We start from the raw sequence: 11,371 nt of genomic DNA on the forward strand, positions 1-11,371 counted from the left end.
TTTTAGGGTGTCGTTTACACCCATGAGCCAGACTTCATATAACTGCATCAAAAGGGGTTACAGAAGTAGACGTTAGCCCTGGTTGCAACCTTAAAAAGGGGTTGTTCATCTGTGCTTGTGAAAGGTTTTGCACCTGCTTATTAAAATAGCATTATGTGGTAAGACTTAAAAGAATCTCTATGGTTCTGTACTTGTGGGTTCTCGAATAGTGCTCTCCCGATCACTTCTGGAACATGCTAAATATAGGTGGGCTGTCAGGTGTAGTATTTTGGGAAGGCAGCTAAACAAAGCCTGTCCGTTTGATGTAGTCTTAACTGCCATGCTCAGCCTGCTACTGGATTAATTCCACTGTTACTGTGTAGAGAGCAAGAATTCCTTAATACTTACTATGCAAGTCAGAAATATAAAGATTCAGTATTCAAATATTGCTTTGATTAAGGCCATCTAATTATATGGACTTCCCCTCTATTCTGATCTCCACCCATCATGGTCCAGTGTGGGGTAGAGAATGGCATCACAAATCTCAAATATTCCCATCGCGTGCAACATCTTACTGCTCAGGCAAACTTCTCTCACTTGCTTTCAAAAATCTTGCTGTACAAATGCTGGTACAGCTCATTTGTGTTGCAAAGCCACTGCCTTCATTTGATTCTGTTTGCGTACTGTGAATGCTGTCAGCTGACCAGGAGCAGGTACGGTGGCACCCGTGACCACGTAACAAAGGGAGCTGCGTTCACTTCACATTCTCTCCTGTCAGGTTGATTACAGAGGCCATCACTGGAGGTGGCAAGTTGACTGCAGAGTAGACAGGCTACTGGCTGCCAGCATAAGTGGAATAAGAACTATTTCCCAAGGCAGAGTATTTTTTCTTCTCTCAGTACTGTAAAGGGACAATACCGATGATTCACCTTCCCAGAAGCGCCAGGCTACAGGTGTAGCGCAGTGGTGTAATACAGCATTCTGATCCTTGTGCATCAGCACCACTAGCATGCAGTTCCAGGAGTTCAGTGTGCATTGGCAAGGCGTTCACAACCAACAGCCGAGATAATAGGGAGGGAGTCTCATGAGCAACACCTTCTGCAGCACATGTTAAGATTTGATAGCAATATCTATCAGTAACTACAACAGCATGGTTCCTTAAGCCTTTGATAAGAACTACTGTTTGGACTAACAAAAAGGAGCAGTCAGTTAATTGCTAAATGCTGCCCCTGCATCAGTATCTTCCCCTTGTTGCCAGAAGCCCCTCCCTTCTACACAGCACAGCTGCAAAATGCCTTTGTAGCTGCGCTGTCTTGGCCTGCACAGTACTTCCCTGGATCTGCCAACACCTTGTGTTACCAGCTGTGTGCACTACTGGGCTTAATCAAGACCAACGTGCACAGCATCTGGTTGAACTGTGGCATTGCTGAATTCAACCTAGTAATTGAATGACTGGAAATCTCAGACTGCAGTACAAAAATCTAAAAAGTAAGAACTTTATCCTAAGAACTTGCAAAACATGATGGCGGTGAAAGCACATATGCTAGCCTCGCGGAGGTAGCTGGCCAGTCAGCCAGTGAGCTCAGCTAATGCACTGCATAGACAGAACTGAGCTTCATTGCTTCTTCCTATGTCATGGCAGAACACGGTTCCAGGTAACATTTTTCTAGCAGTGTGAAGAGGTCGTGGAAATCCTTTCCAACATCGAATGTCTCATTGGGTATTTAGTGGAGTTTCCTATTATTCCAAGTTTTCTTCCATCTTTACCAAAGGAAAGAACCACCACCACCCACTCTCTCCGTCCAGTGGGTTCTTTGCATGGCTTCTGCTTCCATGTTCCACATCTCATTTCCTTTCCCAAGACCATACCTATTTTTCTTAAAACCTTCTCTAGGTAGTCTTTTCCTCCTCCCCAATTAAAGGGCTTTCTTTTATTTTTTTCCCACTTTTACACTTGGCGAATTAATATAGCATGTGAACTCTTTTAATTTTTCCCCTCATTCAAGAAGGACAAACAAGAACACCAAAACCACAGAATCGGTTCTGTTACTGCTGTGTTACCAGTGTAAGGACAGTACTGGCTGTTGCTGTAGTTAACTCATTTTTCATTTAACTAACATGTAACTTGCACAGTCCAAGATATTAACTGGTAGCTCAAAACTACAGAGTTAAGTGTTTTATTATTTGACAAGTTAGTGTCAGCTGCCCAGAACTGCTATTAGTAACCCTCTGCTACTGAGGATTGGGAATAATGGAAATTGTCCTATTAGTATTTGTTACCTAAAATATTCAATACTACTCATAAAAGCAAACACGGGGTATTACTTGCAGCTATTCAAGAATAGAAAAAAAAACTTGTATATATTAATTCTTACACTATTCTAGAACTCTTCCATAATGATCACCTTGTTAATCCTCATCACAATCCTGCATAAGTTATCATTGTGAAAATAATTCTGTATATAAACAACTACATGTAACAAATATTGCAGAATCCCTGTCTCTAGTTGAGATGTTTGAAATGTTCAAATTTCAACAAAACCTAAAATAACACAAGATGTGATTTTTTTTTTTTTCTTTAACCGTTTATCTTAATATAATGATTGCCAAGCTTTGTTGTTGTAGAAACCAGGACCATAAAGCATCATACAATTGATGAATAAAGTGGAGAGTAATGGCTTTAACCATTTATCTTAATGTAATGATTGATTGCCAACCTTTGTTGTTGTAGAAACCAGGACCATAAAGCCTCATACAATTGATGAATAAAGTGGAGAGTAATGGTTATATGCTTATTTCTCTTCAAATATTTCAGTCCTATTGCTGCCCCACAGTATTCAATCTAACTTTAAACAGTGGTGCATCAGGTTTGTACCATGCAGTAGGGATAACATAAGTTATCCTTTTCTAGTCAAGTGATTGGTGACTGTTAGGTGTTGCATCAAAATGACTGGTGTACTTGTCTGTGGAACATCACTAACATGATCTCCAACAAATGGGAAACTGTTGAGATCCGGGTTCTGCACATGAGACAGACAGCAGGATCTTCACATACAGATGGAATGAATAGGGGAGAAAAGTGGGGCAAGACAACTTCTCCTGCCCAGCTTTACCAACAGGAGGAGTCTGGCATTCTAGAGCTTTGTTTTCATATACCTGAAAGTTTCAAACTTGGCAGATCTAAACTATGTTTCCCTTCAACACAGTTATGCAATCCCATCCGTTTCACAGTTACATTCAAAGCCATGAATAATTGTAGCACATGATAGCTCCATAATGTGTGCAAAATACTCACTTATATTCAATGTATACTTTAAAAATAGTTGCCTGCTTTCATAGTAGGTTAGAATAAGGTAATCCTGTATGAACTAGAATACAGCTTTGTTGTTAATAGTCGAGCTTAGTTACAGACTGGTATCTTAAAACAAGTCTTGTCTTTGCATCAGAACGTGACACGCTGTCCATCTCATGTCTCTAGAGAAGTGCCACATAGTGCCAGATGCCTGGCCTGCTACGAGGCGCGTGGCTGTTACAAACACTGGAGTGACCTTTCAGAAGAGCGTTCAGCAACTTTGAATAGCAGATAATATTTCAATCCATGCACTATTTTTCTCCTATGCACAGTGTTGTATACTACTTACAAGATTTTTTTTTTCATGGTTATCAGGCAACTGCTTCACTCATGACTTGTATTTATTTATCAAATTTACTTTTCCATTTGTATGCAATTAAGTGATTTTGTTTTATAAATTTAGTAGTGCAGAAGGGATAGCCAGTTTTACGTACAAATCATATACATTTTTTGCTCTCAGAACTACCAACAGTAACACAATTTATATAACCCTATATCAAGGAACTTCACAGAGCCTACTGAAGTAAAGGTGGGGGATGAACAGACTATGTGAGATAATCATGATGCAGGAAAATCTGTAGATACAAAATTTGACTCAGAAGAGGGAAAACAGTTAGCAAAACAAACTAAATATAACATAGAATAAAATATAAATAATACAGTTAAGCTCCATAGATGACATTAATTGTAGTAAGAATGTAAGTTCCACGGCAGATTTTAGAAGAGGCAGACACAATATGGTCTCGGGTGACTGACATGTTCACATTTCCTACTTTATGTGGAAATGTAGGTGTGTGCACACATATATAAAGCATTTGCCAGATTTTAAAAGCGTATGTATTAAGTGTCAATATGCAGGCAATTCTTTTTAAAAATTATGTTCAACTTTTTGTGTATCAGGCGAAATACCTCAATTTCACACAGATTTGTTCTTAAAGGTAGCTGATACCCAGCAGTAAGGTCAAAGAAGGATCTGTGAATCAAATAATTAGTTTCATATATTACACTTAGCCATCTTTTAAACTGTTCTGGTATATTCTGTCTTCTCCCAACTGCATACTTTGGCTGTACTGAATAAATTTGTACAGGAAGTGGTTTCTTGTTGCTGTTCATTCTTTTAGTAGAGTACTTGGGGGTTTTTTTGTAACATGATGGAAAGATAATTTTCACATTTTTCCTGGTCACTGAATGGTAGTAAGAAGAGTTAGACTCAAAAATAATCACTTTTTACTGAACATACCAGATTTTTTTTTTTTTTTTTTTTTTTTTTTACACTACACGCTTGGATCACCTTTCCTGTTTGGTTTTTGAATTGCAATTAAAAGTAACATGCAATGAAGTTTTGTCAGGTAATCTCCTTTTGGCTTGTTTCCTTGTGCATTTGTCAGGCTCGTAATTTGGTCAGTTCTGTTGCTTCTTCAAAGAACCTTAGAAAAAGCTGAAAAATTTTTCAATGACAGATCAAAAGATGCAACTTTCATCTCTCAGTGATTGTAAGTGGACTCTTTTAGTGAGTCATTTCACAGTCTACAGAACCACTTTTCTTATAATCTAGAATTATGATTATGCTTTGCAGTAGTTAAAACCTTGCTAAGTTAGATACTCTTATTTGCTGTTGCTTTCTTTTTTTTTTTTTTTTTTTTTAGAGTACTATAACATACATCATTTGACTGAGATTAAAGTTACTTTATTATTTTCAGGCATCATCTTACATTACAAAAATCCTCAGAGGTCAGCTCGAACTCCAAAACCTGGTCCTTTGGGTGGTTCAGTCAGAGAAGTAAGGCCACCAGCTGGCTCACAAGAAAAACGTCCACTCCTGAAAAATTAAAACGGTTTTATTCATTGCTGGTATTGTTATAACCTCAGATACTGTTTAATCACTGGACAGAAGACTGGAAGAAGATAAGACAAATCTGACTTAAGGCTGAAGCCACTTTTTTTTTTTCTTTCATTTTTCCTATTCATCCTTCAGAAATGTGTGATGATGCTCTTAAATCAAAAGGATTCCAAATTCAAGCAGTGACAAACAGCTTCGTAACTGAAATGCAAGATGGGACTGGTAGTTTTCTTTTTTATTTATTTATAGGTTGGCCAGACAAAAGTCATGTTGATCCCAGTAATACCAAAGGCAGTATCCAATTGTATCAGTCATATTTTTTTAAAGACGCTTCCCTGTGTTTGGAAACTGTTTTAAAACTATTAGTTTTGTAGAAAAAAAAAATATAGAAACAATAGGAAAATAGGAATAGGTAACATAACCAAGTCAAATTAATTCCTCCGTTCCCACAAACATACGTGTAGTTGGGCTAACAAACAACAATGCAAAATCACAGATAAGTTCAGAAATAATAACCCTTTCCCAAACTTGCAATCTTTCTGTTTTTTGACAGAAGTAAAAAAATCAACCCCAACCAACCAACAGGCTTTTGCTGATTTAAGTGATCTAGACATAAAAAAATCCAACAGGTGATGATATACTCCTATTAGGTACCAAGCCAAATCAGAATTGACATTTTCACATTTTATGCTCCTCTGGTCAGTCATCAAGAACATGAAAAATTCTCAGTTCTTTCCAGCTCTGAATATACAGAAAGGTACTGAATGCATGCCATTCTGTTCAGTAAATAATGCTTTTTAGCTGTAGGTTGTGAACTCAAATCACTGGAACAGGAATTTGGTTTCTCTAAAGGATCAGCCTTCAAGTAGTTGGCCATTATTATGCAAATACAGCTTACCTTGGGCCAGGTTTGGGAACTTTGCCAGCCTTTAGTTCATCAATTATGTTTTCAATATCTTTGGGTGTCAAATCTTCCTGTAAAAAAAAAAAAAAAAAAAAAAAATCATTAAATCCGGGTCAGAACAGAAAAAAAGTCAGCAATTATGCTAATTGCAGCATTCGAAATTCAGATAGTAGTTCTCTTAGGTGTCATAGGTAATTTTGATCCTGCCCATTAACACACATACTGGTTCAAAGAATTAGGAAAATTAAAAAGCCTACTGTCATTTTAATCTTGAAATTTTTATGTTATGTATAGTTGCAGAAATTATGCTAAAACTAACAATGTTGATGCAGGTCATCTATAACACAGGTTTGTGTTTTCAGTTTCCTTGGTCTATTAGTGAGCTGGATCTCTGCCTACCCACTATACACATGCCGTTGCACATACTGCAAAATGGTGTCAGGTGTGGGTACAATTCAAGAAAGCAGTTCTTAAAAAATTAACCAGACTGTGGTAAGAAAATATTTTAGAAATATTTTTTTTTAAAAAGCTGGATTCAGTTAATACATTAATTCCTTTGGTCATGGCATCCAAGTGAGCCGTAATTCAGAAGTCTAAAAGTTCAAAAATAGTGTTAAACCAGTCCATACTTTCCAACAGACTGCTTTAATGTGCTTTTAAAAGCTTATCAAATACCTACTTAAAAATTCCAGATCTATTGGCAGGCCACTATCACAAAAATGCATCACCCCACTTGTATAAATCAAGGCAGTAATTGAAAGGAAAAATACATGGATACACCGTGACACAGATGAAGTGTTCTAGGAAGAGACCAAGAAACTAAAATATGCTCTAGTTATAAGTTGTCCCTTGGCAACAGGAATTTGAAGTAACTGACCAAAACTTCAACGATCTGAAACAAGTGAAAATGCAGGTAACCCAGCAAAGAAGTTTAATCTTTTAAAAGGGAATGCAATACTTACATAGTAATTGTCATTTATTTGAACCATCGGTGCATTTACACAAGCACCTAAACATTCCACTTCTATCAGTGTGAAGAGTTTATCAGGTGTTGTTTCTCCAACTTTTATACCTAAACCAAAGAATAATAGGTTCAGCAATGGTTACTGACCAAGGTTAATAAAGCATGAGCCCAAGTACTCCATAGTCTTCTCATTACTTATACTTTGGCCTTAAAAACATTTGCATAGTTAAATCCTCTTAAATGAGTCCAAAATGTTTCCATTAAACAAAAGATTCTAATAAACTGTGAAGTCAGTCTTTGGATAAATTTTTGAGACCTCATTTATAGGTGTGATTTACTGAAAAATAACTATGAAATGACAGTCCTAAGAAACAGAACAGCTCTGTTCAGGGACATTTTTAGCAATTAATAGAATAGAATGGAAAAACAGGGAAAAGATCTCTTTCATGTGCCAATATGAAATGCGTTAATCTACAGTACTGAGTACTGAATTCCCAAATTAACCATGATCCAAGCATTAACACTGTTATCTACAGATTCATAAACAACTTCCAAGTTTATACACAAAGGCTTATTTCCTGAACAACTCTGTACACATACATCACTTCCATGACACGTTATTGTTCTAGTGATAAAGATACAGACCTTCCCCAGAGGGCGGGTTAGCCAGAATAACATCTCGGGAGTCTGATCTCAACAAAATACTCCATGGAAGGAAGAATGCTGAAAAGCAATTTTCCTTCATAGCTATTAGAAGGGGGGCAAAAAACTAATAAAGAGTCTTAAGTGAGGCCTGTGTCTCAGTAAGAGATACACAATCATCCTTAACGCTTTGATTTCTCAAGCTAAGGGTTTCAGTTAAAATTAAGCTGTATTTGCAGTAACAAACCAAGACAAATTTCATCTAAATACGCCTTTTCCAGACAACAGAATATATGAAATGCAAGATAATAAACAGCTGTTCTGCAGCTCTTATCACGGTCTTTCTTAGGAAATGTTAGCACAGCTCGTGACTTCACAGAAGGGAAGAGTTGTTAGTTGCTGATCTTATCCCCCCTTCTCCCCATAACCACCCAACAAGGAGGAGAAAAATGCAACAACCCAACCCCCCCACAAAACCCTTACATCTCATATAATGCAGCACTCTCAATTGACTTTTTCCACGGAGAATTCATAAGTTATGTTAACACCATGTTTGCCATCCAGAGGGTCCTTGACAGGCTGAAAGATGTGCCCATGCAAACCTCATTAAATTCAACAAGGCCAAGTGCAAGGTCCTGCACCCGGGTTGGGGCAATCCCAAACACGGATACAGGCTGGGTGAGGAGTGGACTGAGAGAAGCCCTGTGGAGAAGGACTTGGGGGTACTGGTGGATAAAAAGCTGGACATGAGCCAGCAATCCTGGGCTGCATCAAAAGCAGCATGGCCCGCAGGTCGAGGGAGGTGATTCTGCCATTCTACTCCGCGCTGGTGAGACCTCACCTGGAGTACTGCTTCTAGCTCTGGGGCACCCAGCACAGAAAAGACATGGACCTGCTCAAGTGGGTCTAGAGGAGGGCCACAAAGAGGATCAGGGTGATGGGGCACCTCTCCAACGAGGACAGGCTGAGAGATTTAGGGTTGTTTAGCCTAGACAAGGCTCCAGGGAGACCTTATAGCTTAAAGGGGGCCTACAGGAAAGATGGGGAGGGACTCTATCAGGGAGCATAGTGATAGGATGAGGGGTAACTGTTTTAAATTCAGAGAGGATAGATTTAGATTAGGTATTAGGAAGAAATTCTTCACTGTGAGGGAGGTGAAACACTGGAACAGGTTGCCCACAGAAGCTGTGGATGCCCCCTCCCTGGCAGTATTCAAGGCCAGGCTGGATAGGGCTTTGAGCAACCTGGTCTAGTGGAAGGCATCCCTGCCCATGGCCAGGGGGGTGGGAACTATATCATCTTTAAGGTCCCTTCCAACCCAAACCACTCTATGATTCTATCATCTTAAGTAAAAAACCCTCACAAACAACTTTGGTACAGTATATACCTTAAAAATCTTATTTTGCATATAAAAAAAGTACCATAGCGTTCAGAGTCATCTCCTATATATGGGATAGGGCTTACTTTCTCAGACCAAGGATCATATTAGAATAATGCATTTCCTGGCAAATTGCCTTTAAAACCACTTTAAGACCACTAAACGGCACTCCAGACAATGGCCTTTTCTGCTCGACTGTATTGAAATCTTTGAAGAGTAAGTGCCAAATCTGAAATTTGAAGTATTTAGTGCCCATTCTCCAATGATTTCACTCTATATTTTCAATACTATTGCTCTATCCCCACCACATGAAAAATTTTACTTCAGTATCATTAAACAAAGGTAAAAAAAAATTACAAAAAGTTCTATACAAATTTGTGTCATACCAAGTTTCTTCTTAATGGCTTCTAAAATACTATCAGAGTCTCGCAGCATGCAAGGCGTGGTAGTGCAGACCTGAATATGGTATTTCCCAACAGGTTTGCGATTATACATTGTATAGAAGGTTGCTACTTCATACACTCTCATGGGAGGCATTTCTAAAATTTCAGCAACCTGCAACAAGGGGAAAACAGATACTGTATTTAATTCTCATGGGGCATCAGTAAAGGCATTTAGCAAACCATTTCAACAGTCACCTGTCCTCTGTCTGCAGTAGTGGATAAATAGGAGGGAGGGGATGGGTAGCAAAGCCCAGCTGCATTCAAGTGCCAAGAAAAGACACCTCATTCACTCTGAGGAAGTCACCCTGCTGCAGCACAAACTCCACTAAACCATGGATTAGCACAACGAGGAGCTCAAGTCGGCTCCCTCCGGCATCGAGCATCAAACACAGGCTAGATGCGAGGATTCAGCTGGCTTCCAGCTTTCATCGTCAGCTCCAGCTTATGCTGCACTTCTGCTCTTTTGCTGTATGAATGAACTAACTTGTATGCATCTGCCCACGCTAACCCACGTAAGCCTTTTGGTAAGGGAACACTTACAGGCTGGTACTACGCTCACCTAATTCAAATACGGCAGGCCTGTCTCGGGTTCTGTGACGCACCAGGGCTGGCCTTAGAAACACCACTGCTGCATCTGCAGATTGGCGTCACAGCTAATAAATAGGGAGTGAAGCACCATCTCCATGGAGCCAGTTCCGGTGTAAGTATCCCTGACCTCATTAACCTGGAACCCTGGCAAACTGCTCAGGTTGAGAACTGGCTCTGTTTTCAAAAGCGTAACTGTTTTATGTTCCAGTCTCTATAGCAGGCAAATAACAAACCACAGAAAATATTTCTTCACTTAAAAATCTTAAGATCATTTTAAACATACTACCAAGCTGAAACTTAGAGTAAATAAACAAAAATACTTTTCCCATTCAGTATTAATGGTGATCTGAGGCTTTATGCTACACTGTAGAAACAGTAGCATACCTAAGTTGCCCTTCTCTAAACGTGCACTTAACTCCCTTCAATTATTTCTTTAATGTTCACAATCTTCACTTAGCATATCTTGACTGAATTTAAAACTTTTCACTTTAAAAGTGATGATATGCCAGATTGTAACACAAAATACCACAGATCTATTCCTATTAATATAAACCAGAATTTTTTATTCCTCGGTGTTTGATTACTATCATGCCACCTATCACTTTGGAGCAGTATAGTTGCTTACTTGCTTATTTTGAAACAGTTTTAATAAATAATTTGATAAGTCTTCCGGGCAGGTGCTGTGAGGTGTTATAAAACACTCATGACACATATGACACTAACGCTGCTTTGCGAAAGTCTTCACAGGCCTAGAGGTTAAGCACAGTCCTGGCCATGTGTGTAGTGCCACTAAACTGAGAGGAGAAAAACCCCACCACTTATCTTTTTTTCTTTCCACGAATTCAGCAGCAAACTATTTTTTTCAAGTTTCTGTTCCTACTTCCAGGATGATTCTGGGAAAATAGCCTATCTAAATAAGGCTCATGCAATTTTTGCTTTGTTCTGTCTGTTAGTTTCTAGCAATGAGCTAACATTATGTAAACACCAGCACCCAGAGTTCCCTGGGTTAGTTTTCCCTTTTATTTTTTAAAATGTAGTCTCATGGGGAATTACCATAATTCTGTGCCACATGTGCTCTTCGATAAATAAATGCTAATGTTCTAGTAAGATATTTAAAGAAAACAGTAAAATTATGCTTGAAAGATAATTAAGTATTAAATACCTTGTTCATAGCCGATATGGGCAACCATCCATGCTGTCTTTGGGCCAAATCTAGTACTGCCATGACAGCTGCAGATTTGTGTCCCCCTGGGTAGTTGTTTACGATTGCTTCTATTCGCT

General features: G+C 38.7%; 1 protein-coding gene across 1 annotated transcript in view; it reads right to left on the bottom strand.

The window, feature by feature from the left end:
- Positions 1 to 5,002: 5,002 nt before the first annotated feature.
- NDUFV2 (NADH:ubiquinone oxidoreductase core subunit V2) overlaps positions 5,003 to 11,371 on the bottom strand; it is a 14,197-nt gene continuing 7,828 nt past the window's right edge. Inside the window, exons 4-8 of the mRNA XM_035901603.1 lie at positions 11,253 to 11,369; positions 9,446 to 9,614; positions 7,038 to 7,147; positions 6,070 to 6,146; positions 5,003 to 5,150 (exon numbers count right to left, since the gene is read on the bottom strand). Of these exons, the coding sequence (XP_035757496.1) occupies positions 5,057 to 5,150; positions 6,070 to 6,146; positions 7,038 to 7,147; positions 9,446 to 9,614; positions 11,253 to 11,369 (567 nt within the window). The 3' untranslated portion in view covers positions 5,003 to 5,056. The remainder of the gene's footprint in view (positions 5,151 to 6,069; positions 6,147 to 7,037; positions 7,148 to 9,445; positions 9,615 to 11,252; positions 11,370 to 11,371) is intronic.

This window comes from Egretta garzetta, unplaced genomic scaffold (assembly GCF_000687185.1).
Source record: "Egretta garzetta isolate BGI_Z169 unplaced genomic scaffold, ASM68718v1 scaffold259, whole genome shotgun sequence".
Classification (NCBI taxonomy): Eukaryota; Metazoa; Chordata; class Aves; order Pelecaniformes; family Ardeidae; genus Egretta; species Egretta garzetta.